The 13,736-nt window shown below is 40.9% G+C and overlaps 3 protein-coding genes and 4 non-coding genes across 8 annotated transcripts; 6 read left to right on the plus strand and 1 right to left on the minus strand.

The window, feature by feature from the left end:
* Positions 1–307: 307 nt before the first annotated feature.
* dcun1d1 (DCN1, defective in cullin neddylation 1, domain containing 1 (S. cerevisiae)) lies at positions 308–4,678 on the minus strand. 2 transcript variants are annotated; one of them, XM_053437712.1, is made up of 7 exons: positions 4,625–4,678; positions 3,759–3,972; positions 2,906–3,074; positions 1,505–1,635; positions 1,340–1,422; positions 1,163–1,259; positions 308–900 (listed from the first exon to the last, which is right to left on the minus strand). In XM_053437712.1, the coding sequence occupies exons 1-7, from the start codon at positions 4,625–4,627 to the stop codon at positions 824–826; spliced, it is 774 nt and encodes a 257-aa protein (XP_053293687.1). In that variant the 5' UTR covers positions 4,628–4,678; the 3' UTR covers positions 308–823. The 2 variants fall into 2 exon arrangements, with proteins under 2 accessions (XP_053293687.1, XP_053293686.1); XM_053437711.1 differs by lacking the exon at positions 4,625–4,678 and having other exon boundaries at positions 3,759–3,978.
* A 264-nt stretch (positions 4,679–4,942) lies between these two features.
* setd9 (SET domain containing 9) lies at positions 4,943–7,720 on the plus strand. The gene has a single exon (XM_053438240.1). The coding sequence runs from the start codon at positions 4,991–4,993 to the stop codon at positions 5,846–5,848; it is 858 nt and encodes a 285-aa protein (XP_053294215.1). The 5' UTR covers positions 4,943–4,990; the 3' UTR covers positions 5,849–7,720.
* A 497-nt stretch (positions 7,721–8,217) lies between these two features.
* On the plus strand, positions 8,218–12,916 carry eif4a2 (eukaryotic translation initiation factor 4A, isoform 2). The gene is made up of 11 exons (XM_053438374.1): positions 8,218–8,326; positions 9,168–9,219; positions 9,302–9,434; positions 9,717–9,856; positions 10,228–10,396; positions 10,475–10,584; positions 10,909–11,052; positions 11,388–11,525; positions 11,635–11,724; positions 11,990–12,069; positions 12,150–12,916. Exons 1-11 carry the CDS (start codon positions 8,298–8,300, stop codon positions 12,292–12,294), a joined length of 1,230 nt encoding a protein of 409 aa, XP_053294349.1. The 5' UTR covers positions 8,218–8,297; the 3' UTR covers positions 12,295–12,916.
* LOC128455348 (small nucleolar RNA SNORD2) lies at positions 9,493–9,563 on the plus strand. The gene has a single exon (XR_008341723.1). It is a non-coding gene; the product is annotated as a small nucleolar RNA SNORD2 (small nucleolar RNA).
* On the plus strand, positions 10,058–10,127 carry LOC128455349 (small nucleolar RNA SNORD2). The gene has a single exon (XR_008341724.1). It is a non-coding gene; the product is annotated as a small nucleolar RNA SNORD2 (small nucleolar RNA).
* LOC128455347 (small nucleolar RNA SNORA81) lies at positions 10,627–10,809 on the plus strand. The gene has a single exon (XR_008341722.1). It is a non-coding gene; the product is annotated as a small nucleolar RNA SNORA81 (small nucleolar RNA).
* On the plus strand, positions 11,117–11,297 carry LOC128455346 (small nucleolar RNA SNORA81). The gene has a single exon (XR_008341721.1). It is a non-coding gene; the product is annotated as a small nucleolar RNA SNORA81 (small nucleolar RNA).
* Positions 12,917–13,736: the final 820 nt, after the last annotated feature.

Raw genomic sequence — 13,736 nt, forward strand, 5'->3', positions numbered from 1 at the left:
TCTTTATGCACCTTTTTCGTTCATGAATGTATAACACTGAAATAAATCAATCTGGATTTGACAAAATGCTCTTCAAATAAAGATATTATTGTATGTTATTATTATCAAGTCCCATAAATTTCTTTTTTTCGTTTCTTAAATGACCTGCTGCTCATAAACCTTGACAGTCCCCTAAACAATGAGCTAAACAGCATTTGTATTTCACTGACATGAATCATTCTTCAGATTTATCAACGAACTTCTGTTGGCCCTAAATCATGACAACCTACAGCTGTCCTTATCCAGGCTACTGAGAATGACCGGCCGCTTTAAAGATACCAAATTGAAACATTTATTTTATATTTATACATTTGTGTTTAAACAAACAGCATTATGCTTAAAAAATTACAATCAATGTTTTATACTGACTTGTCACACAAATGTATTATAAAACAAAAGCAAAATCATGAATGCACACAAGAGTGTTAAAATGCAATATTTAAGACTGATATCCCCTCACGAACCCTCGTATTAACGTTGCAAATCAAAAGTGTGTCTATCTTCCTGCTTTTCAGTGGAGTCCAACCACGTGGGCGAAGGTGGTGACTCCTCTGTAGTTGGCTCGAGCACACACAAAAAAGCCCAATACTTGGAACAACAAAGAGATATGCCTTTTTATATATGTACATACACACACACATATATAAAGTCTCTGCTGTGTAAAATATTTCAGTCCTGAGGGTTGAAAAGGCAACATAGTTCTCAGCTCAGTGTGGTCCCCTGGTGCTCCGTTCACTGCGCTCGCTGTTTTTGTGGAAACTTCACATGGACGTTCCTTCGGCGATTAAACTGCCGTACTTTTGGTCCCAATATGCGGCCGTGCAAACTCCACAAAGTCATCGATAAGGACAGGCCACGCTCCTAGTGAACAAATAAACACACAAACAAATTTAACCAACTGAATCATGAGACAATATTAAGAGCAGCAATGAGAATTCATTCATTCGTAGTCTGCATTCGTAGCTAGGATATTTTAGTTTCATTTCTGGATGGTGAGAGGAAGAGGAGACGCATCATCTATCTTTATATGCAGTCTATGGTGTCAACTATCCCTAAAGGTTGTGAGAGAACGACTGTGGCTCGAAGATGTTTTCACCCAGCGGATTGCGAGCACTGTACAAACCTTCCTCGTCATAATTCGACATGTCATCTGTGATCATTGTGCTGAAGTCTAGTAAGAGGTTCCAAGTGTCCTTGGGAATTGATCTTTTGTGGTGCTCCTGCAAAAGGTGTAGAGTAAAGTTGAAGCAACACAAGGCGAAATAAAGTGAATGACTTACATCTGCGATTATGAACTTACAACTAAAAATGTGTTCCACAAGTCCAGGAACTTGAATCTTCCAGCCAGTACTAAATTCCAATATGCAATTGCCATCTCTAAATCTGTAAGAAAACCAGAAGTAGGTTAATAAAGATAAAAAAAAATTAAAAACAGGATGTATGTTGAACTTTAAGAGACTCTTACCCAAACCTTTCTGGCCAGGATTTTTTGCAAAATTAAATGTAAACTGGTAAAAATCCTTGAACTTCCCATGGTCTTTTAACTCCTGCTCCATCTTTGGCAGCTGAGCTTTTAACTTCTCTATAGTGTCACACCTGAAGAAACAGGAAGTGAAGTGTTAGTTTCACTAGACAAAGAGAAACATTGCAGAGCATCACACAGATCTTTGTTTTAATGTAAGGTATTTATTTAAGTTTGTGTCTGTACATAAATGGCAGTTACTGGGCGTATCATTGGTTCAATGAGTATTGGTGACACCCTCTAACCGGCTTTGTAACTGGTTAACCCTTCCGAGTCTCGCCTTCAACACCCTGTGACAGATCTTTGCACTGAATGACCTATCAGGGGGAGCGATCGCACAAAACCCCAGTGCTTTGCTGCTCGTCTCCTGTTGGAACGCTGCCACGTGTACCCAAAAGGAGGCCAGCCTGGCCTGCAGTTAGAGAGCTTCACGTGAACTCATAGAAGAGTTACATCCAGGGGCTATGATTTTCAATATCTTCTTCTTATGTGTTTAAATATCAAGTCGACATCGAAGGCAAGGGCAATAAGGGATTGAAGTGATCCCAGCTGGACCCCAGTTATGACCAGTTAAAAGGCCTGCAACTGAAAAGAATGAACCTGGCAATGGCTCGACCGGTGGAAGGCTTCGTCAACCCCCGCATGAGCAAACTATCTTTTAGCTTATTAATAACATTGTTGCCTTGATCTAATCATTTATAATAATATAATTATTCATGTTATAAATGCACAAAGTGCATGCACAGTTACACAAAAAAGAAAAAAAAAAGAAACACTTAACAGCACAAACCAAACTTTTAGTTGGCATGGAAATAATAAACACAAATTATATTAATTTCAAGTCCAGCAATTCATGGTGATTAAGGTCAAAGCCCAGATTATTAGTGTGCACACTTCAGCAGCACAGTTACTACACCGAAGACAAATGATTTACTACACATTCCTGGCTGAGGTCTGACCTCTACTGGGGTATGTTCTAGGCTACTACTAAGTAAAATTAGATTTAAAAAATGACATTAAGAACAGAGTCTCTCTTCTGTATTCTGTCATCTCATAACTTTTCCTGATGGTTTAGGTTTTTGCCATTGCATCTTTTCAGTATTGCAATCAAGATATTTAGGGAGAAGGTGTATCAAAAAGTTTAACATTTTAGAATCATGTCAACAATCTGTTTGTGACACAGACATATTTTCTACAAAAATCCTACTACAATTAAGTCAGTGTTTGAAATATAGTAGGGTCAGGGTGCTTCTGGTCCAAGAGATAATCGTGTTAAAGTCCATCTCACAAAGAACAGTGGAGCTATTTCAGAAGAGAATCATGTTTGCAAAAAAAAAATCTCACCCCTGTTCGGCCATGCCATCCATGAACTCCAGTTTCGAGAACTCGCACTGTGTAGCTGCCCTGAACTTCCAAGCGATGAGGAGGACACTTATACTGGCCGGATCCAAACCCAGGTCGTCACAGAACTGCTGGATCCCGTCGATGCCGATCTTGTTGTCATCATGAGGATCTAAGGGTGATGTGTGGAGAGTGTGATTGGATAATTAAAATAAGTCCATAGTAAATGCATGCTTATTAATCTACTTTCTATAAACAAACGTATTCTTATACATCGACCCCATTCATACCAGCTTGGGTGATCATATCTCCAGTGGTCAGCACCAGGTACAGGCACCCTGAGATCCAATCACTCAGATCCCATTCAGAGGTGGTCTGGTACGCATGTGGCCACATTCTTTTTGCAAATTCGTCCTGGGCCACATGTTGTCGCCTGACACGCTACAGTTTAAATTTAATTTTATGCTGCTCAGTGTAAACCTCACAATTTCAACAGTGACCACCACATAATGACTGATACTTTACTTAAATCTCTTAAAATTATTCTTTATAGCTACGCTCATTTATTAATTAAGATCCTCCTCTTTCTGCTGTCCCTCTCTCTCTCTCTCTCATGCTGACACACATACAAACATTGTCATCAAACTAATCAGTAAACTTAAACTGGGTCTACATCATTTGATCCTTGCACACACAAACACAGATCATGATTATTTGCATATTGAGTGAGGAAGTGGAATCATTTTTAGTTTCAGGTGGGAACAGACTAACTTGACACTGTCCCTGTGTGATTGGATGGGTCAGTAAGGATGTTGATACCAGGTCTGAAGAGGGTCAGGTACAAGTCTTTCCATACCTCTGTATCTGTGGTAGAGCTGATCGAGCCTCTTCTTGTCTAAAGCTGCCTTTAGATTTGGAACGTAGAGCTCTGGACTTTGGAAGAACTTGTCCGTGGCAACGTCTAGTTTCCAGTCATTCTGTGACAAACAGGTCAGCGCGGTCTTCTCATTGGATTGAGTGAATATCATGAACTGGCGAACTTTATCCTTCTGTGAGGACTTCAGCTTGTTCTGCATACAGACAAAGACACAACATACACTAAACTCAAAAACAACAGCAATGATCAGACTTCTGTAAAGAGGCATATAGATAATAACGTTTCTATAGAGGAATGGGTATATTTATTTAAGATTTGTAAAAGACTAGAAATTTAAACAACAAGCTGCATGTGGCTGCAGGATGCTTACAATCCAAACTGGCACTAATTAACCACGAAGTTTGGTTTCATTTTGGCACACAAACATCAAACCAGTGGTGGCAGCAGCAAGACAATCTGTAATAACATGCGATCCTGACAGCAGGGACCGGTTTTAAATGTGTCCACGAGCTTGTTTCCAGATTTAAACAACACCAAAGCAACAATCTGGTCTTAAACCCTGTGGACAACAACTCACAGCTAACGTTGGTGCAAGGTGTGTGGTGTTATTTGTCCGATGGCTTAAATGCTAGCGAGCTTAGCTGGCTAACTTGGCTAGTCTCACCGTGAGCTAGTAGGCTAATGCTAACGAAGGGAGGTTTGTTTTCATTGTGCAAAAGGACCTAATTGTGAGATTGGCGCGGCTTCCGGTCTGTGTAGATCTCCAGAAAGTGCCAGTTAATGTGTGAGAGGGGTAATAACACTAGAAACGTGGCATCAGGGTAAAATAATGGCTCATTTCTCACCATGTTTGTCTTCGCCCGACTCCCTCTCCTCCCATCCAGCTGGCTAATGACTGTAAAGTTATAATAGTCATATAAAACGATTTCTTTTTTCCGGTTGGGGCTTCTCTTCTTCAAAATAAAAGCACTTACTGGAAAAACTCCTGGGTGATGTCATGCCTTAAAATGATAGTTTGTTCGCTCCGTATTACTTAAATCATTTATCAATATTTCTTAGTGCAACCCTTACTGACTTTTTTAAGTTGGTTGGTGAAATTTGAAATATTACCACGTGGTTTATTTTATTTTGAAGTACCTTGCCGGAAGTAGTTGCGGAAGTGGTGTAAACTAAGCTAGGGCGCCTGTTCCGGAGCTGTCAGAAGTCTCTGGATGTTCAAACCTGCTTTTCAGAGACTCCGGGACATATGGAGGTCATACAGACACAGGTTTGTGCCCTGGGTTGTTCTCAACTTGTCTAAAAATGAGAAAACTCTGCGGAAGGTGACGGAGCGCTGCAGGGACAAGGTGGTGCCCGATGAGGAGGTGTTGCAGAGCCTGCTGAAGCTCTTCTCAGCCCTGATCAGGAGCCATGGGGCCGATCACAGGGAACTGCGAGCAGCTCACTTTACCAAAGAGGTGCCATGTGGAGAAGAAGAGCAGCATGCAGAAAACCCCGTGTGTAGACATGATGCCATGTTACGGTGTCTGGGATTCTGCATTGATCGTCAGCCCAGCACTCTGCCCTCTGCAGGAACCGGTGTGTTTGTCACCAAAGGGTTTGTGCCAGGAGGAGCCACAGTGGCCATGTACCCCGGTACAGTGTATCAGGCCTATGAGCCTATCCTCCTCCAGTCCATCAGTAACCCCTTCGTGTTCAGGTGCATCGACGGGGTCTTGGTTGATGGAAAAGACAAAGGAATTTCCAGAATGGTGTTCAGGTCCTGCAGCGGCAGGGACAGACTGGGGCCCTTCATGATGAGTGACACCAGCTGGCTGACAGCCACTCCACACAACCCACTGGCTGTGGGTCAGTATGTGAACAACTGCTCCAACGAGCGTCCTGCCAACGTGTGCTACCAGGAGTATGATGTGCCAGACAAGTTTCCCATTGAGCTCTACCAATACCTCCCCAATGTCAACTACAGCCAGGACACACGGAGGCCCCTGCGCTGTGTTGTCCTTGTGTCACTCAGGGACATTGAAGCAGGGGAGGAACTCTTCTCCAACTACTTCACGATTGTGCATTAGGATTAGAACTTAAACATACCCCGCCTGCAATGTCAGAACTGAAGATAAAATTATATTTCTGAAAATCAATCAACATTGCTATCATTATTTCTATTTCTTTTTTGACAACACTCTTTATAAACTCTTAAATACTCATATCGGGGGATAGATAAAATACGTCTCACACTCCAGAAACAAATTGTTTGCATTACATAATAAACTTCCATGTAACTTTTTTAAATAAGTTCCATGTAACGGGTCACATAAATTAAGTTTTGAAATGTAATGTAGGAGTATTAAGAAGGGATCCAACTTTATGTGTGAATCTGCACTGTTACGCTTGGAATATATTCCACTTCTGTCCGTCCTGGGAGGACTTGCAACTCTTTCTAAGGTTGCTGTGTTTTATTCCCCCTGTTAGAGGGGGTGCTTTGAGGAGCTATCCCCCACCATTGGCAATGGTTAAGGACAAACGATGCCACACCTTGAAGAGATTGTTTAAGCCCCATGAAATAAAAACGGATTTGTAAATATTGGCTAGATAAAATTTGATCGATTGATCAAGTGGGCCGAGAAATATAGGATCAGCATGTCAGGCAGGAAAGAGTTATTTATATCTTATACTGACATTTTTTATAAATACTTTGCTTTAAATCCATTCCATTAAGGATCTGCACTCAAAATATTACATGAGCAAAATTATAAATGGGCAAAAATACACCTAAATATCCAGAAATAAAAATAGTCATAATAATTACAGCATAATTAATCAGAGGGTTAAGTCTGTACTATCCAAAATCTTAATGTTACTGGATTGTGATTACAGTTGTATTTCTGTAGACAATATGTTAGAGTTTGAGTTTGGTATAGTTGGTTGACAGTGTATCAAAGTGTTCCCGTTTTTAAGTTTAAGTTGACTTTGACGTTTGAAGTTTTAAAGAAACTGGTAACTAAGTACCTCAAGTGCCCCCCCCTTCTTAAATAACAGTGCTGAGATCCACCACAGTAATGGAAACTTGGAAAAGCAGCAGCGAAGTGATCATAAACTGAGCTTTGCTGAGGGGGAGGGACCAAGAGCTCAGTTACAAGCAATTTTAGGAGGTTCAAAAGCTATAATCACTGCACAAAGATTCATGCACATTATTTGTCCATTAGGGATCAAAGTGTAAGGGGACATTCGTTAAACACAGCCGAAGCTAAATGGACTCGATATAAGTCAACACTTTTTTATGGAGCAACAACCAAATGATGGCAAAGGTGACACAGATGATTGGAACCTGGAAAACCGAAAGAAAGAAAATGTCAGTTGTAGAGGAAGTACTCAATTATTTGACTGTGAAAGAACAAATAAAGCGACAAATGTTAACTCAAGAAAAAGTAAAAGTAGCAAAGAAAGTTTCTACTTCATCAAGTAAGTACTTGCTTTTAAATATGATTTAAGTATAAAAGGTAAAAGTACTTGACGACTGTAGCCTGTTCCCTAAGGCAACAATTGACTATATCTTTATGGCTGAATGAATGATGAATAAATGAATGAAAACATTTTAGGTGTTTCTTCACCCGAGATGCTTTTGCTGTAGATGTACTCTGGTCTCATTGGAGGAGGCAGAGTTTAAAGTAGCCTGCATGCTCTGATTGGATCAGTGGAACAATTCCCCTGTTTGTAATGATCACCTTTAAAAATATAAAAACAATCAGAACGGGTCACCCTATGCACCTTTAAAAATATAGTGTAATATAAACATAGTCAAAATATGTATGTGTTATTTATAAATATTTGTTGACATATGCAGTGGAGTAAATGCACCGTATGTACAGATACATGAAAAATGTCACTGAGAATGATGGGAAGACTCCGACAGACACAAGTGGGAAGATTACCTGTATATTATTTCTCACATCATGTTTAAAATAAAAAAACTTGATTGTTAAGACCGGTTTGTTTGCTTTAGCAGGTTTCCTCAGTGTTTTCTTTAGAGTACACTCTATACTGTGTATTCCGTCTTCTCCAGTATACACACAACGTATGAATGACAGACATTGTGTACATATTGAATACTGAAACGATATATTGAACAATCTAGGAGCTGTGGTGAACTCACTGCTATCTAATACACCTTTATGAATCAACCCATTCGCCAAAATTGTTGCGCAACCTTCTCAGGAGGAATTTTGACCTGTTGGGGACACTGTACCGGCCCTAGCACCAACTATTACTGCAATATCCTTCCGCTGATAAATATAGTCTGGAACAATTTCCTCATTATATCGTTGATTGGCACATATGTCTTTATAAAGCAGATGTAGATTAAAACACGGTGTGCTCCAAAAATTATGTCCGTCAACTGGGACGAAACTGTGGACGAAACTGAGCATTACGTTCCTGGGTGAAAATAGTCCGGCTGTATAAAGGCACGCGGCGTCGTCACTAGCGATCTTTCCAGTTGCATGCTGAAGTTGTGAACAGACCATGTCTTCTGATCCTACTGAATACAACAGGTAGACACTCACATTCTGTCATCAGGTTTTTAACAATACTCGATGTTGAGATGTAATTACCGTGTAACTGCAACCTTTGCTTATTGTTTTGTCGGATTAGTGAAACAATCGCTGTTTAAGTGTCGGGGCGCTCTGGATGCTAACCCGTTAGCTTTTTGAATTAATTTAGTGCTGAACAACGCAGCTCTAAATAATCAGCCGCCACGCAAGCATCATCGGTTTTTAGTGTATGCTGAAGAATTAGAATAAGTGAAACATCGTTTTTGTTGATGGTGGCCGGCGGTAGGGAGAGGACTCGTCGGGGCAGGCCGCAGAGCGGCCTCGTTTTCAGGCAGCGCAGGCCCTGCAGTCCGACATATTGGTTAACAGGCAGCGGAGCACCATGTTGAGATCCGCCTAATGCGACTCTAGTCCCCCCTCAAAGTGAAGTTAGCAGAGTGGGCATGTGATCCGATCTGGAAGCACCTCGAGGCTATCGCATATTTAGTGTAGAAAGTCGAGCCCCTCTATAGAATTCCACACGTGCACGCAGCGAAGCTCCGGGCTGTAACGAGATACTTTGGGCGTGACCCGAACTACCGGGAATCCGCCAATTACTCACCGTACGTGGCCGTTGTGAATTCAATTAGTCAAAGTGCAACTTTTCGAGTTCTTGGCGACCGGTCTGACAAGTCTAATGGCGGCCGCCATGCAACCACACACGTGGTGGTAACGACTGCTGGCTGTAAATCTGTTAACTACTAACGCTTAAAGGGCATTTGTTCGTTATCTATGATCAAGTTAATGTTTCAATGAAACCCTTAAATCAGTACATTTTACATATGTCTCTTGAATTCCCCAGCTCTAGAGAGAATGCGGGGCCAGATTCAATGGAGCCTGATGGCGTCATCGAGGTAACTACATGATAACGTTACAGACTCTTAATGCTCCGTCAATATGTACGTGGTTTCACACGATATCCCTTGTGTTTTCCAGAGCAACTGGACCGAGATTACGGACAACTTTGATGATATGAGCCTGAAGGAGACTCTTCTCAGGGGAATCTATGCGTACGGTTTTGAAAAACCATCTGCCATTCAACAGAGGGCGATCATCCCCTGCATCAAAGGTACAGAAACCTAATTTACCAATAAATTAGTTTAGAATTAAGTCAGTAGTTAACAATTGAGTGAAATGATGTTTACCATCTTTCGGGACTTACCCAATAATGGGGATAACTATTTTTCACTGATCACTCAATATTATAAACCTGTCTCAGCTGAAGCATCAGAAATATCCTGTGTCTTATGCATTGAGGCAGTGTTGACTTGACTATCACTTTTCTTTTTTTTTTTGCACTGCTAGGATTGAACTTGTTAACATCAAATATTCCCTGTCCTATTGCCATTAGGCTTCGATGTCATTGCCCAAGCCCAGTCAGGTACTGGCAAGACGGCCACGTTTGCCATCTCTATCCTGCAGCATTTGGACATTGAGCAGAAGGAGACACAGGCTCTGGTGTTGGCTCCCACTAGAGAGCTGGCTCAGCAGGTATGCTGTTCCTGAGGTCATGGTAGCCTAAGTCTCTCAGACCTAGGCAGCATATTGGGGATTCAAATACTAAGGTAATATTTGCTCAAAATTTACAACGTGCCCTCTGAGGATTGGTGTAGTCTCTGTCCATGGCTACATTGGTCTCAAAGGTGATCTGGCTCCATTTATTTGATTGTAACTGTGTTGCTGTAGAAAACTAGGTGATATGATGCTTTTCATCTTTCGGGACTGATTTAAAATGCTGATTCCTTAATTACACTGATCACCATGAACAATTCTACAGTTTTCAGTTGGCATGTTCTGCCTTGCTACATGTACAACATTATCCTCAATTAGCCTTTTGTTTTGTATTCCTGTTTCCTCATTAGATTCAGAAAGTTATTCTGGCTCTGGGTGACTACTTGGGGGCATCCTGCCATGCTTGCATCGGAGGGACCAATGTCCGTAGCGAGATACAGAAGCTGGAGTCTGAGGCCCCTCACATAGTGGTGGGCACACCAGGGCGTGTGTTCGACATGCTTAACAGGAGACATCTCTGTAAGTATGACATGTCCTGTTTAGCAGAACAGCTTTTGACGGAACTCTGCAACTTCTAACAAAAAATGTCTTGCACAGCCCCAAAATGGATCAAGATGTTTGTTTTGGACGAAGCTGATGAGATGTTGAGTCGAGGATTCAAAGACCAGATCTATGAGATCTTCCAGAAACTGAGCACAAACATTCAGGTAAGGATCATTTGTGTCCAGGCGCAACAGACAACTATGAAACCCTTCTGCATTAACAGAAGTCTGCTATAATTGTGTGATCCAGATTTGATCTGTTTCATGCAATAATGCTAGCAAACTATTGCGCAGAAGGAGATCCAAATGCACTGCACTGAAAATGAGATGTGGTCGAACCTCTTTCTTAATGTTCATTGGCTACTTTTCTCAAGGTGCAGTGCCACAATTTAAGTCTGCACTTAAGCAAATAACTATTGTAACACTGCATTTCCTTTTTGACCTTGTGATGGACTGAGTCTTATAAAAGTCATTATTCCTTTCCTTCAGGTGGTTCTGCTCTCTGCCACGATGCCATTAGATGTGTTGGAGGTGACTAAGAAGTTCATGCGAGAGCCCATTCGCATCTTGGTGAAGAAAGAAGAGCTAACCCTCGAGGGTATCAAGCAATTCTACATAAATGTGGAGCGAGAGGTAGGTTAGCTGATCAGTCACCCAGTTTGTGGTGTTTTCACTAGTCATTGAACATCATATATCAGTCTTCTCTTAAAGCACCCTGCTAAAACTGCAGGAGCCAGACCTCTGGTTTAGCTCATGTGGCCGTGTAAGCATGGGTACACCAGGGAAGGAAATGAAAGGCACAGTATCAAAAATGAGACTGGGAGGGACCTCTTTCATAATGTCCAATGTCCTTGGTCTCACGATCCTGTGTTACATCCCGGCTGCATTTATCAAAGACTTAAATGGGTGTTTGATAACCCTCCCCCCTTACAGTGCATGACTTGTGGTTTTTCCGTTGATGTCTGCAGGAGTGGAAGCTGGACACCCTGTGTGATCTGTATGAGACACTCACCATCACTCAGGCTGTCATCTTCCTCAACACAAGGAGAAAAGTCGACTGGTTGACTGAGAAGATGCACGCTAGAGACTTCACTGTCTCCGCCTTGGTATATAATCTGTTCTACACCTGAATACTCCTATTTTGCTTATCTGTGCTTGTTTGTATTGCTGTTGCACCTTTTCTCTATAATAAAATGGTGTTTTTTTTTTTTACAGCATGGTGACATGGATCAAAAGGAGCGTGACGTCATTATGAGGGAGTTCAGATCTGGCTCAAGCAGAGTGTTGATCACAACTGATCTTCTGGTTAGTATGGGGCACAATATGGAGGGGGTGTAATGTATGAGAAACGCATCTGATCAATTCAGTTAAATCCAAAAGTTTATTAATCTTGCAACAGTCCAAAAGTGACCAAGCAATCTAAACTTTTGGTAGAATAGGGCTCGCGCTCCACAATGAATTCTTCTAAAGTAGGAATCTGTTACTTTTTCGCGAGCGACAATACCATGTGCACAAATAGTCTCATGTCTTCGCTTGAATGTAATTTAAATGCCTAGTTTCTTTTTGTCAGGCTCGTGGGATCGATGTCCAGCAGGTTTCCTTGGTCATTAACTATGACCTTCCTACAAACCGAGAGAACTACATTCATAGGTAAGACAAAATCGTATACATTGCCAAATTTGCACTCGCTCTTCTGTGCCAGTATAACACGTCTCAACTTGTCTCTCCAGAATTGGTCGAGGCGGCCGTTTTGGCAGAAAAGGAGTTGCTATCAACTTCGTCACTGAGGAAGACAAGAGGATTCTTCGGGACATCGAGACGTTTTACAATACTACCGTGGAGGAGATGCCAATGAATGTGGCCGACCTGATTTGAGCCCCGAGATCTTCCGTTTTGTTTTTTTACCGCAGTGATAGCGGTCGTTCCACTTGCATTGTGCTTATATTATTCCAGGGGGAAAACTTGTCGATGCTAAACCTTGGGATCAGAATTGCGGTGTGTTTAAAGCGAGTTGACTTCTATGGTGGATCTTCTCTGACAGTTGTAGATTCTAACCTTGACTTATGGCTGGTTGGAGCTACAAAGCTATGAGGTCTGAAAACATTATGGTTCTTTTGAGGTATTTCTTTCCATGTTCATTTAAGATGCATGTTATTGATGTTCTCCACCATTTAGTAACTTACTTGTGGACTAAAAGGTATAAGTGCTGTATAAAGTCAGCAAATTATGTTATAATGTTTATGCGGTGTATTGTGGGCCTGCTTAAACAGAGGCACTTGTCATAGTATAGATTCCCTTGCTATTTGTTATCTTTTGTGACTGCTAATTTTTGTGTTTGTTTTATTCCACTTCAAAATTCCTCACTGGTTGGCCATATTTTGCTGACGTGATTTTACCCTTTCCAGAGTATATTGCTTCTGCTCCTTGACTACTTTTCAGATTTCCTTCTCCCTAGATGTTTAGGAATGTCTTAATAAACTGAAATTGCTTTAAGGAATCTTCCTTTGTCTTGTTCATGCGTTTCCACTGGTTAAAATGGTACCAGCAGGAATTTGAAAGCCACCTATTAACATGGCAGTAACGAGGTAGGAAGAGTTGCAGGGTTAACGGGAGGAAGATTTAGGTTTTAGCACCACCTACTGGCAAGTCAGCTGTAAGACCTTAACTAAGCACGCTGGTGCACAGTAAATGGGAAACTAAATGTGTAAAAATCTCAACAGGTAATATGTCTGTTTTTGTAAACTGAATTTTAAGACTTTATGCACTAATATACTGATGGATTTTCATTATATAGTTTAACAAATTATGCAAGGTTAGTTAATGCAAAATACTAAATTCTACCCATATATTTGTATTCTGCACTGATACTTAATGCAAACTGATTAAGTTTAGATTAATTTGACTTAAGTAAAACTTCAGATTTGATTCAACATTTTTTTCAGATTAGTTTCTGAATATTTAGAGGATACAAACTTGGGCCTGATTGCTTGAGCTATGCTATCATGACTGGAATGAATTTGCAACACCCGATTCCTGCAATACTCGGTGTTAACTGTTAACCCTTAAACTTAAAACGTTTGAATATAATACTTGAATGATTTTTGTTTAAAAAAAAAACACCTGTTGATTTAACTCGTATAATTAACAAACTAAATTGTAGCAATCATGGATTGATAGGAGTTCTCTACTATATTGTGCCTCCTGATAATCCAGCTGCATATGTGGAACTGTTAGATAAACTAGTTCTTTCAATAGTTATTTGCCAAGTGTTAGATAAACAGCGATAACTTATATCTGAACTGTAAATGGGAAATTAG

Source organism: Pleuronectes platessa, chromosome 13 (genome assembly GCF_947347685.1).
Source record: "Pleuronectes platessa chromosome 13, fPlePla1.1, whole genome shotgun sequence".
NCBI classification, from domain to species: domain Eukaryota; kingdom Metazoa; phylum Chordata; class Actinopteri; order Pleuronectiformes; family Pleuronectidae; genus Pleuronectes; species Pleuronectes platessa.

What these genes read in the sequence shown, in the direction of transcription:
- eif4a2 (XM_053438374.1), top strand. Translation starts at nt 8,298, where the DNA reads ATGTCTTCTGATCCTACTGAATACAACAG. An exon ending in GCTTAACAGGAGACATCTCT is followed by an intron (nt 10,397 to 10,474) that starts GTAAGTATGACA and finishes TGTCTTGCACAG; the next exon opens with CCCCAAAATGGATCAAGATG. An exon ending in ACATAAATGTGGAGCGAGAG is followed by an intron (nt 11,053 to 11,387) that starts GTAGGTTAGCTG and finishes TGATGTCTGCAG; the next exon opens with GAGTGGAAGCTGGACACCCT.
- dcun1d1 (XM_053437711.1), bottom strand. Translation starts at nt 3,978, where the DNA reads ATGCAGAACAAGCTGAAGTCCTCACAGAAGGATAAAGTTCGCCAGTTC. An exon ending in GCTCTACCACAGATACAGAG is followed by an intron (nt 3,075 to 3,758) that starts GTATGGAAAGAC and finishes CATCACCCTTAG; the next exon opens with ATCCTCATGATGACAACAAG. An exon ending in GTCGAATTATGACGAGGAAG is followed by an intron (nt 901 to 1,162) that starts GTTTGTACAGTG and finishes TTTGTTCACTAG; the next exon opens with GAGCGTGGCCTGTCCTTATC.
- setd9 (XM_053438240.1), top strand. Translation starts at nt 4,991, where the DNA reads ATGTTCAAACCTGCTTTTCAGAGACTCCGGGACATATGGAGGTCATAC.